Genomic DNA, 13316 nt, shown 5'->3' with positions numbered 1-13316 from the left:
AGTTCACTGAATTCCACTCTATGCCACTACACACTACAACACTGTACTTCATTCCATGACATTCTACAACACTGTACTCGACTCCACAAAACTCCATGACACTCCATTGTACAACGCTGAACTGTACTGTATGATACACCACTCCACTCAGCAACACACTGCTCCACTCTACAATACTCCACTCTGCTATACGACACACCATGCTACTCCACTGTAAAATAATTTACACCACTGTACGCTACACCACTCCACTCTATCCCACTCTACAAAACTCCACTCTACAACACTAGACTTTGACACTCTATCCCCTGTACTGTACAGCACTCCACTTAAGAACACTATACTTAACAACACTCAACACTGCAATTTGAAACACATTTTTATTACAAAATAAAAAACATTGAAATTCAATGAAAAAATCCAAAGGTTAAGGATAAGTTATAAACTTTATTTATTCTTTCTATAGAAACCCCACTTAAACGGCACAAACATGAGAAATTCTAAAGTTATACATGTAACTTAAATGTATAACTTACGCACCACCTTCAAATTACTGTAAGTTGTGCACCGATGTACACAGTGTTGTCACCCCACTGGCCATTCTACATTGACTATAAATTGCCCCTTCTTCATGCACTAGCTATACTCTTGCAAATTACATTTCTTATACCATGTGAAATCATAGTATTCATAAAAACACTTAGGATATTTCAAATGATATAATTTGTCAGAACATTGTGCGAGGTAGAGCGGCAAGCTATAGTTAATGTAGTGTGGCAACTGAGGTGACAGCACTGTTTATGGAGGTGCACAACTCATAGTTATTTGAAGGTAATGTGCAAGTTCTGACTATAACTTTAAAAGTTTTAACATTTGTGTAGATTAAGTTGGGTTTGTATAGAAAGAATAAACAAAGTTTTAAAGTTTATATATATATGTATATATATATATATATATATATATATATATACATATATATATATATATATATATATATATATATATATATATATATGTGTGTGTGTGTGTGTGTGTACATAGTTAAAGTTAAGACCTAGTTTCCATGGGAAAATAAATTTTTGACCTGGCTATATCTTTGGCACCGTTTGACAAATCTCCATGACATTTTCCAACAAAGTGTCAAGCTGGGTCTTGTTGTGCATGGAAAGTTTCGGGGTGATCCGTCAAGCGGGGCGAAGAAGAAGGGGGATAAAAAAGTGCATTTCCCATGCTAATTCTCATAGATATTTTAGACACAACTACAGCCCAAATAGCTGGATGGATTTACACCAAAATTGTCAGAAAGGTAGCTCTTGGTCCAGAAAGCACCCTTTGTGTGATTTGGTATAAATCCATTCAGTAGTTTTTGAGATATTCAAAGAAAACCAAATTTGTATATCTTGTTGGAGCCAAAGCACAGCTGTCATGGTGAGATCTGAGTGGCTGCCAGCATTTTAACCAGGAAGTGCTGCCAGCCATTTTGGGACCAATATACATGATGACACCCCATTGAAATGCATTGTAGTTAATAGCAGGTTTTGAGGGTCACAAAATGGTGAACATATAAAGGGTGATAAAAGATTTTAGTTACTATATGAATTGTTTGTTAATGGTACCATACTAGTTTTAGGAATAGTGGTATGTTCTATGTTGATTTTACCTGTATAAAAGCCTTCTGCTGGGATTTCATGAATCATGTTTGACAGCAAACTGTTTTCTCATGATTTCCCTATAGAGATGATGAAAGGTGCTCCAGAAGCTAAAATGAGAGCATTTTTTCTGTAAATTCACTCTATCGTTCTCAGCCATATGAAAATGAAGTATGACATTCTCATTAAAACGTGTACTTCAATAAGAGCAGCCTGTCGGTTGATTCCCTTGTGTTCTACTGCAGCCTCCCAGAGTGTTCTAAACAATAACTAGAGCGCTAACAGCTGTACTTATGACAAAAGTGTGGCACACCTGAAGCCATCTTGATTAAATCAAACTGGTAAAACTTAAAACCTTTACTTTAGAAAGGAATGAAATCAGGGGGTTCATTTTGTCATAGACATTATGGTTAGTGCTGTAGAAAGAAAAATGAGGACATGTGTTATGTGAGTTCTCAAACATCTTTCTAATTCTATTTCATTAAAACAGTCTGACATGCGGACTGAAACATGCACTTTCAACACCAACTGGAGACTGCCAGTTAACTCTCTGGTGATTAGCAGCTTACAGTGTTCTAATGAGCAACTAGAGTGCTAACATTCTGAATTCATGCCAAAAATGTGTCACATCTGAGTGCCATTTTGATGGAATCGAAGTGGAAAACAGAAAGCAGTTTCCACTGAGGATAGTGTAGTAAATAAGGAAATTAGGGAGCTTCATAACGAGTAAGTCTCCACAGATGGCCAGGGAAAAAAGAGACTAAATGTAGCACTGATATCACACAAATGTAGCCAAAGTATAGGCCAATGACAGAAGTGTGCAAAACACAATGTTTTAGTTTGTTTTTGCAGTTTCAAATAGCGCAGACTTGACCCGAAGGTATTGGAGTGCTTTACATGAGCATCAGTTACATTACACAAGGACACATTCATTTTGGTTTTAGGCATGGGGATATTAAGTGATTTGTCCAGAATCACCGGATTTCAAGCTGATGCCGAAACTTGAACCTGGTTCCCCACTTGCATGGTCAGCAGTTCTGGCCGTAATGCCACATCCTCTCCCCTAAACGTAACAAATAATTAAGTGATCAACTGGATAAAAAATCTTAAAGATAGCAAATAGTTTAAAAGTGCTTTGTCGCTATATGAGAACTCAGAAAATATGTCCTCATTTTAGTTTTTAGAGCACTACGATGATTTCTGTGGGAATAAGACTGTCTCATTTTTATAATTTCTGAAGCAAATGCTTTAGGTATCACACTTTTTATTACATCAAGATGACGTAAAGCGTGTCACACTTTTGTATTAAATACAGAATGTTATCAATCTAGTTGTTCATTAGAATACTATAGGAAGGCAAAGGTCATGGGCACAGACTCAGATAACTGAGGGCAGGGGGGAGGGTGCAGAGGCAACAAGTTGACCATGCTGGGTGGGAGGAAGGGGCAGTGGCAGTACAACAAACCATGGAGGGCAGGGGAAAGGGGACAGAGACAAAAAAACAACCATGCAGGACAGGCAAGAGAGGCTGTGGCAATATAACAGGCCATTGAGGGCAGAAAGAAGAGGCAGTGGCAGTACAACCATACATGCCAACAGACTTCTGATGTTTTAAGCCCAATCTGCCTCCTCCTTAAAATCTCTACTTGTTCAATGTAAGTCAATGGGAAAAATCAGTTCCCCGTTTTTTTTTTTAAGCTCCATCCCTTCAAGTTCAAAATGTTGGCAAGTATGGTACAATGGATGACAGAGGGCAGAAGAAATGGAGTAGGTACATGGACTCGGATAACAGAAAGCAGGAGGGAGATGGACCTGTGCACCAAACTTACCATACAAGGCAAGTGTCAGGGGTAGCAGCAGCACAATACACCACACAGAGCAAGTGTGACACCAGTGCAGCACAAAGGACCATGGAAAGCAATGGGGGGTGGGGAACAGGGCCAGGCGCATGGGCAATAGAGAGCAGTGGGGAGAAGGCAAAGGGAGCAAGCTGACATTACCGGACACACAGCAGGGACAGTTGCAGCATAATGCCCCATGAAGGGCAGGATGGAGGGGTTAGTCGCAACACAATAGGCTATGCACGGAAGGAGGGGACGGGTGCATGGACTCTGACAACAGAGTGTAGGGAGAAGGTGGATGGGGTAGCAAGCTAACTGTTCAGGGCAGGCAGAAAGGGCAGTGGCAGAACAACAGCCACACAAGTCTGTAATGAGGGAGCAGGGGCATGGACTTCGAGAATGAATGCCATGGAGGAGGGGGCAGGGACAGCAAGCTTGAGTGGGGGCAGCACAATGCCAGGTCAGGCCATGCCTGCGTCGAACCCTACATCGTGCACTGTGATGAGCACATTAACATAAAAAAAAAAAGAAAAATTCACTGAAATGGTAACTATAACTCACACCCTTGCCATGAACTGCTAGTTACCCCAGTTAATACATCACTTGTGAAATCTTCTTTGACATCATTCATAATTTCACTGTAACATTTGCAATAAATTATTTATGAGAAAACTGTCCTTACGACACAAGTTATTTATATATACACATATATCTTGTTCCTTAATAACTTTGCACCCATTTGACGAATGTCCACAAAACTTTGTGAACTTGCTGCCCCTGTTTCATTCTTGGAGTCTTGAAAGTTGTGCAGCGTTTCATCATTGGGGTGAAATGAAAAAAAGGAGTTCCCAAAACAGGCATAAAATTCAATGCATTTTATTATTTTGTGTAGCGCGAAAACTGTCCATTGGATTGTGCCAAATGTGGAAGGATTACATATTATGGTGCACAGATGATTCTTAGGGGTACTCTACATAAGTAGGGTTAGTATATCATAAGTTTAAAGTGTTGTTAATTTAGCTGTATCTGTGGCCGCTTTAGTACAGTGGTACTCCTGAGGTATATTGCGATGACAAGTCATCAGCTGATTAGTTAATGACTGCCTTTACAAAAGTGAAAGGCAGCCATCTTTTTTTCAGCTTGAGTTCCCCTGTGTTCTACATTACATCATTTAATGCAGGTGAGTATTAGGGTTGGTATTTTTCCCATACCAACTACCACTTTAGTAAAAGTGATAATATGAGGGAAAATATTTATAACTTTAGATAAATATTTTTTAAAATATACGAGTGCCTAGGGAGTACTGCGGTACTGTGAATCCAAAAAAAGAAACTAAAAAAAACCTTTGGAATACACTGTAAGACATTATATTTTATTCATTTAGTGTGATAAAGTGTATTTTCACTTCACTTTTTTACATATTTAAATATGCACATAAATGTGTAAGGAGTAGCGTGGTAATTCCTCAAAAATACTGTGCTACTTTTTTTAAAAATGCACTTAACCACAAAGTGATATAAAAATGTCCCAAAAAATTTAGAAACAAAAAAACAACAATTTTAACCTTGGAAAAAAATGTTGGGGTACGGCTTTGCTCCTGTACTATTCTGCAGGTTTTTAAAAAAATATATAGAAAGCTACAACTATTTTGCTCTAACTTTTAACACTTTGCTAAAGTGGTAACAGTTCGTACAAAAATACCAAACCTAATACGTCCATCAAACTGGTAAAGTGTACCTAAAAACTACATGTCTGGCTTTATTTTCAATAAAGCCAGTGATTACCTAATCAGCTAATGATGTGTCATAACTATGTACCATGGGACTACCGCGAAATACACCAACATATCAAAAAAATACTGCAACAATAATTATTAGTAATTTTCAGTGCATTAAAACCTATAAAATAATTAAAAAGCGTTCCTGCACTACACAAAATAAACATGTACATACAATAATATGTAATCCTGCTGAATATAAACAAAATATGACTCCCGCTTTTTGCAAAACACAAATTTTAAAAGTGTATATTTAATATATTTGATTTCCGCATGTTTTGAGACACCCCTCTTTTCTTTACATACCTTTCAGTCAACACTGCAAAACCTTTTTACCTTCCACAATTAAACCAGTAGAAGAAGTCTGCTAAAATGTGCAGACATCCCTCAAATGGGTGCAATGTTATTAAGGTAACCTTTTTTTTAAATCCATAAGTCGCTAATGTAGAGAATTTTCAAAACAAAAATCTTAACCTGTTACTATTTCATAAAAGTGGAACTAGATTGTTAACAATAATAAAACTTAATAATTAACTATATGGAACACCCTAAGCGAGAAGTTAGTGAAACACTGATTGTACAATAATGCAAAATTGTCATAAAAACTACCTGGCTGATTTCTACCGTTCGTAAACACAGCCCTTAGTCAATCATATTACCTGTTCTGAGCCCCATTTACTTTGGTATACTGTGAACTTTGCATGGTATACCATAGCACAATATTTGGCTATGTTTTATACAACGTATACGTTTATAACACTAAGTATTAAAATTCATATTTTTCGGATATTGCATTCACATCTTTTCACATAATTTTATGGCGGCTTTCAATTTAATTACACACTCCAGTTTACGCCACAATAGTGTTTGAGTTGACTTTATGCCTTTGCACTCTCCATTGTTTACAGTATGCCACTCCACTTTATAACAATCCAGCATGCTCCATTGAATTCTATGCTACTTCACTGTATGCTACTCCAGTCTACAACACTGTACTATACGCCATTGTACTATTCAGCACTGTATTCTATTACACTTTAGTGTATGCCAGTTTGCTGAGCGACCCTACACCGTACTGCTTACAACTGTACACTATTCCACTGTATACAACTACACTTTATGCTATTCCACCAAATGCTATTCCATTATGCCCCACTTTATTGTACACTGCTAGAGTGCACGCTGTTCAAATGTACAGTACTTCACTCAGCAGCACTCAATTGAACTAAAATGAAGTAAGCACCACTGCAGTGTAGCACCGTGTGCTGTATGCTATTTAACTTTACAAAATTACATTCTGCGCCACTCCACTAAACAACACTTTAGTGTAAGTCAATAGGCTCTTCGCTTCTATTATTAACCCTATTGAATTGTACGACATTCTACTAAATGCCACTCCAATGTACATCTCAAGACTTAGGCTCACATTATGAAAATAGCGGTGTGGGCCGCCATGCCGGCGGTGGCGGGAAATCCCGCCATCCAGCATGGCGGCCCACACCGCCACATTATGATGACAGGGAGGCCCTCACCCACGGCCAGACTACCTCCGACAGGCATCCTGGCAGTGGACGGCATCATTATCCGACAGGGCAGCGCTGCTGCCCCTCGGATAATGATCCCTTTGCCTCCAGCCTTTCCCTGGCGGGTTTCCCCACCAGGGAAAGGCTGGTGGAAGGGGAGCACCCCAGGGGGCCTCTGCACTGCCCCTGCACTTGGCATGGGCAGTGCAGGGGCCCCTGTGCAGTGCCCCATCGCGCAGGTCACTGCCCGATTTATGAGCAGTGATCTGCCCGACGGGTGGAGCTGCCAGCAATGTCCCGGCCAGGCATTCCTCTGGGCCAGCGGGCGGAAACAATGTTTCCGCCCGCTGGCCCAGAGCAATGTCCATTATACGGCCAGCAGGGTTCCGGGGGAGCTAGCGGTCACTGGGAAGACCGCCAGCATGAACACGGCGGTGTAAACAGCTGTGATCATAATGAGGGCCTTAATGCCTCTAAACTCTACATTATTACAGTAAACACTACTTAATTGTATGCTACTCCACTGTATGGAACCACACTTTAGGCTACTCCAGTATACGCCATTGTACGGTACCCTATTACAATGTACACCACTGTAGTGTACACTATTCCACTCTGCACCACTGCATTGTACGCCACTCCAATATATGCCACTCCACTTTACGCAATTGTACTTTACAACATTACACTGCACAGTGCTCAACTTCACAAAGGCCAATTGTACACCGCTCAACTGTACGCCACTCCACTGTACCACACTCCTCTGTACTCCACTTGACTGTACTCTATTTAAGTATACAATATTCCAAAATATGCCCCAACATTATGCAAAACTCCACTCTATAGCACTCCACTATACCCCACTACAGTCTGTGTAAGTACACTCCACACGTTCTACAGGACGTAACTCTACCACACTCCACTCTATGCTATCCCACTGTATACCACATTACTGTATGCCACTACGCTCTATGCCACTGCAATATATGCCACTCTACTGTATCCGACTTCAGTGTATGCCACTCCACTTCATGCGACTCCACTCTGCCACTCTTTTGTATGTCATTCCAGTGTATGCCACTCCAGTTTGTCTAATTCCACTTTATTCCACAAGGGTTTGTAAATATGATCCTTACTTTATTACAGCTTTAAATAGGACGGGACCTGTAAGGCTTTTCATCCTTGGCGTGGTCTCCCTTAACTTTTTGCTTCTGTTCCCCAGGTTGTTGATGTGTGCTGGAATCTGATTTTACTGTTTTTGTTACTCTGGGCACTTTACCACTGCTAAACAGTGCTAAGGTGCAAGTGCTCCTTTACAAAATGTGTATGTAATTGGCTTATCCATGATTGGCATATTTGATTTATTAGTAAGTCCCTAGTACAGTGAACTAGAGGTTCCCAGGGCCTGTAAATCAAATGCTACTAGTGGGCCTGCAGCACTGATTGTGCCACCCACATAAGTAGCTCTGTAATCATGTCTCAGACCTGCCATTGCAGTGTCTGTGTGTGTAGTTTTAACTGTAAATTCGACTTGGCAAGTGTACCCACTTGCCAGGCCTAAACCTTCCCTTTTCTTACATGTCAGACATCCCTAATGTAGGCCCTAGGGAGCCCCAAGGGCAGGGTGCAGTGTATGGTTAAGGTAGGACATACAGTAATGTGTTCTATATGTCCTGACAGTGAAATATTGCTAAATTCGTTTTTCACTGTTGCAAGGCCTGTCCCTCTCATAGGTTCAAATGGGGGCTACCTTTAAATCTGATTAAAGTGTAGATTCCCTTTGGGAGTGGATGGACATGTGGAGTTTGAGGCCTCTCAGCTGACAATTTAAAAATACATCTTTTAGAAAAGTTGATTTTGAGATTGTGTGTTTGAAAATGCCACTTTTAGAAAGTGGGCATTTTCTTGCTTATACCATTTCTGTGACTCTGCCTGTTTGTGGATTCCCTGTCTAGGTCAGTTTGGCAGTTGGGCTGGTTGCACCTCACACTAGACAGTGACACAAAGGGAGCTGGGGTGTAGCCTGCATATCCTGATGAGCCATCTGTGCTGGGGGGGAGGGGAGGAGTGGTCACTCACACCTGAAAAGGCTGTGCCTGCCCTCACACAATGCAGTCTCCAACCCCCTGGTGAGTGTCTGGGGCCTGGCATGGGCAAGGCAGGATTTCACATTCAAAAGAGACTTTACTTTGAAGTAGGCCTACTTTAAAGGAGAAATTGGGTATAGGAAGGGCACCCAAAACCACAGACTTTAGAAACCCTTCTGGAAACAAGAGGAACCTCTGCCTGGAGATGAGCTGAAGAGCTGAGGAAGAAGAGCTTCCCTGCCTGTGACTGGACTTTGTGGAGCTAGCCTGCAGTTTCTGCCAGAGTAAGAGGGCAAAGACTAGACGTTGTGTGCCTTCCATCTTGAGAAGAAATCTCCAATGGCTTGATTTAGAGCTTGCCTCCTGTTGTTGGAAGTCTCAGGTACAGCAAAGTCTTCTCTCTGCCAGCACCTGGAGTCTCTGGAGAGACTCCTACGCTGCCCTGTGGTGCCCATCCAGTTCCTGGGACCCTGAAAGGAGAAGCTGGCAGCCTAAAGACAAGGAAATGCACGCACAGAGCGCCATGCGGGGAAAAGATCGACGCGACTCCGATCTGCGGCTGAAGAAACGACGCGCCGCCGGCTCCGCAGCTGAGAAACGACACTCGCAGGGAACGCGACTGAAGAATCGACGCACGGAGCAGGAGAAACAACGCGCAGCATCCCTGACGGAGGCTGGGAGATCACAATCCATTCTGCAGGGTTTTCGGATCAACGTGCGGCTGGATTTCCGACTCAAGTACCGCTGTGCCTGGAAAAACAACAGAAGGCCTGCCCGGACCCGAGGGTGCTGACTGGATCGACTCATCACTCTCCTGCGGAGAGAAGAAACGACGCACCCCTACCCGGCGAAAGGAGAAACGACGCACGGTCCCGCTCGTGAGTCAAATCAACGCATCACAATCCCTTTTTGACACACACTCATCCGTGCCGGGTTATTTTTGAAGCGCCCAAGGTACTTTTTCACGCTGACAGCATTAGCGTGTGTTTAAAACTACTTAAAGACTCTCTTTGATTTTTCATTGATAACTTGACTGGTGTATTGTGGATTTTTGTCATTTTGGTCTTGTTTTGTTTAGATAAATATTTCCTATTTTTCTAAACTGATGTTGTGTCATTTTGTAGTGTTTTCATTAAGTTACTGTGTGTGTTCGTACAAATACTTTACACCTAGCACTCTGAAGTTAAGCCTACTGTTCTGCCAAGCTACCAAGGAGGTAAGCAGGGGTTAGCTGAGGGTGATTCTCTTTTACCCTGACTAGAGTGAGGGTCCTTGCTTGAACAGGGGGTAACCTGACTGTCAACCAAAGACCCCATTTCTAACATACCCTATTCAGTTGTTTTAATGTTTGTGAAGAAGCGGGAGCACTGTGGGAGCATTTAGATAGCAGATGTTTCTCAAGACCTACAATAGGAGCATCTTGGAAATAGAGGCGGATGGAGAAATGGCCTTGCATTTGAAGCACACACTGCTGTTTTTAACAGTAAACACCCATATCTGCAAACAGTTCATTGGACTAAGGCCTATACACAACTTTTTGAAAGTGCACTCTGAGTCAGTGACATGCATGGTCTCGATCAATATTAAATCCATACTCTAACCCTGTCTACAAAGGGTTACCTGTCACCATTATGGTGCGCCTGAAGGCTGTGAATAACAGAACTATGTTGTTCACTTCCTGCCAACTCAGTAACACAGGGAGCTTCTGAATTAGTACTTGTGACTCGATATTTCCCCATAGCAATCAATAGGATTTGATTTTATTAGAATAAAGGTTATTGTTTCATTGTGATGATGAACCATCTACTGCCATGAGACATCTGGGCAGGCTATCTGACCAAACACCTTAGATTATATTGGCATTATATTGCTGCTGACAGCCAAATAAATATAGCAAGCTTCGGGGAACAGCATAATGGCCTCGAGATTAAAACATTCCATCTAAACTTAGGCGTTGTCTGGTCAAGTTTAACATGTTTATCTACTTGAATGACAGTGCTACTTAGAACAGCAGGATTACGCCATCCCAGCTACTAGCCGACAGTTATTGAGAAGTGCCCAGAACCTGCATGCCCAACAAAGAGACCCAGCATTCTTTTTTATATTTCACTCCTTGTGAGGGCCTTTGGGAATGCTAATATACAATGAGGGCCTCATAAAACAACATGTAGCAAAGCATACGTAATAACTGATAAAGTATATTAGAACAACGTAAAACATAATTTTTATTGATAACACATATAACACAGTATTTATCCAAACAAATAGCAAAATGTAACAGTTAAAATGAAAGATCATATTCTATCTAAAAGATAACAAATTCAGAGCGTGCCGGGGGGGTGAGGGATCATTAGTATATTATTAAGCAGATATTAAGTTTCCTGAATATGTTCCAGCAATCCTAATCCTAATCATACAAATAGTTTATGCATGGAAGTCCATTCACTGAAATGTCAGGGGTACGGAAGTGACATCACACGCCCTTTGACCTCCATTTTCCCTCGCACACACATACTTACAGATACACACAAATTCACATAAATAAACTCTCTCTCACATTAACACGCTCTTACCCACAAGCACACACTCAATATAGATTAAAAATATTTTTTTTACTTATCTCAGCTGCCATGGAAGGGCATATTCCAGCTAAATGTACTCCATTTTTATTACACTACTAATGGTAAAATGGTAGAGCCCCAACTGCCCCTGTGTTCCTGGCGGTTCATTAGCCACCTCAGAGGCCAGGGGTCGCAAAGGCAGTGTTAGGAGTAGCAAAGGGCAAGCCAGGGTCGCAGCTGTGACCCCTAAATGACGTCCATGAGCTCACATGTGAAATAGTTATGATGTCTAGAAGAAAAATACCCTGAGCCACCGGTATCCGAATCTGGCTTCATCAGACATGTGGTGTTCATGGTGCATTATTATAGTGGTGTGCTGCTTTCAAAAGAAGTCAGAAGGTTTGTGGTCTGAGTAAGCAGTGAGTTTCCAGTAGTAATGTGCATTGACCATGGACTCCCCCTTTCTTTGTCGTTTTAGCCTATCATGAACTACAACCCTTGGATGCTTCTGTACTTCATCTCATTCCTCCTCATTGTGGCCTTCTTTGTCCTCAACATGTTTGTGGGGGTAGTGGTGGAAAACTTCCATAAATGCCGACAGCATCAAGAGGAAGAAGAGGCAAAGAGACGGGAAGAGAAGAGGCTTCGTCGGATGGAGAAAAAGAGAAGGAGTAAGGAGAAAGAGCGGGCTGGTCGGTAGTCTTTTCACATCTTTCTGAGTCCTGCTTGACCTATGACACAAGCCCATGCCTTGAGCCTGGGGAAGCATCTCTTCCCAAGCATGACAAACCAGGAACCTGCATGAGCAAAATTTAGCATTGTAGACTGAGCAATGAGCCACGGATTTTCGTTGTGGCAGCATGATTCCAATAGTCAATTTATGTTGCCTTAGTGAAAACTAGGGCTCGATGTAGTATTTACATAGACCGTAGATTTGGACAAATAGTGACAATGGCTCAGATCAGCAGGGCCAGGCCTTGCAACCATTAATGGTGTGAAGCTACAGCTGCTGTTGCTGAGTGTATTCTCTATTTGGTTTATTACAGCCTTGTTAATTTAAAAACGAATACATATATCCTATTTATTAAATAATTAGCCTAACTTAATTTATAGTCTGACTCATTAGTATCAAGGATGTAATAAAAGTATAGAACCCTTTCATGATACAGTTATTAAGTGTCAATGTTCGTACTTGAGAAATACAGATAAATGGTGAGCACATACCTTGAAAATGACTGAAATCTATTTTATAGAATTATGGGCGCACATCAGTGTACATGATATGAACATTAGTAAATCTGCTAAACTCAAAAATACAAGTTGGATCCCTTGAAAAAATAACTTTATTTTTATGTTAGATTTATTTGTACAAAAGCAGGGCCATTTATATGAGTCAGAGGTCAGAGGTACTCTTCATCACTCATGCTTTCTCTTCTTGCTAACATTTGCTACTCCTCATTCATTCCCTAAATTCACCTTTCCACGCATCATGCTTCTGCCTTCTCTGATTCCATAATCCATTCTTTGTTCGTAATATCTCCAGTGAATGCAGCGTTCGCGCTATTTAAATCTAATACATCAAATGATCTAATAAACTGACAGTGAGCCTTGAATAATATATAAGCCCAAAAGCTCGTTTTCAAAAATGAAATTGTTGTAAACTGGGAAGTTAATATAGACGCATTTCCGTCAGATAGAATTGAAAAGATGCAACATCGATGGCAAACTAAGGAATTGCCAAAACTAAATGTTCTCAAGTATATTTGAAATGTTCAAAACAATAAGAAGAATTATCAATTTAAAACATCATTTATGCAGTCTATATGCGTAAGATGTTTAGCATTTATACTAATATTGTGTGGGATGTCCGAGTACTCC

General features: G+C 41.1%; 1 protein-coding gene across 2 annotated transcripts in view; it reads left to right on the top strand.

The window, feature by feature from the left end:
- The window catches only part of CACNA1G (calcium voltage-gated channel subunit alpha1 G), a 1194479-nt gene that overhangs the window by 965403 nt on the left and 215760 nt on the right, over window positions 1-13316 (top strand). For both annotated transcript variants that reach the window (XM_069200048.1, XM_069200049.1), the window contains exon 25: window positions 11917-12109. In XM_069200048.1, coding sequence (XP_069056149.1) covers window positions 11917-12109 — 193 coding nt within the window. The remainder of the gene's footprint in view (window positions 1-11916; window positions 12110-13316) is intronic.

The sequence above is a fragment of the Pleurodeles waltl genome, chromosome 7, assembly GCF_031143425.1.
Source record: "Pleurodeles waltl isolate 20211129_DDA chromosome 7, aPleWal1.hap1.20221129, whole genome shotgun sequence".
Classification (NCBI taxonomy): Eukaryota; Metazoa; Chordata; class Amphibia; order Caudata; family Salamandridae; genus Pleurodeles; species Pleurodeles waltl.
Note: the sequence above shows the minus strand (reverse complement) of the source record. Positions and strands in the feature narration are given on the sequence as shown.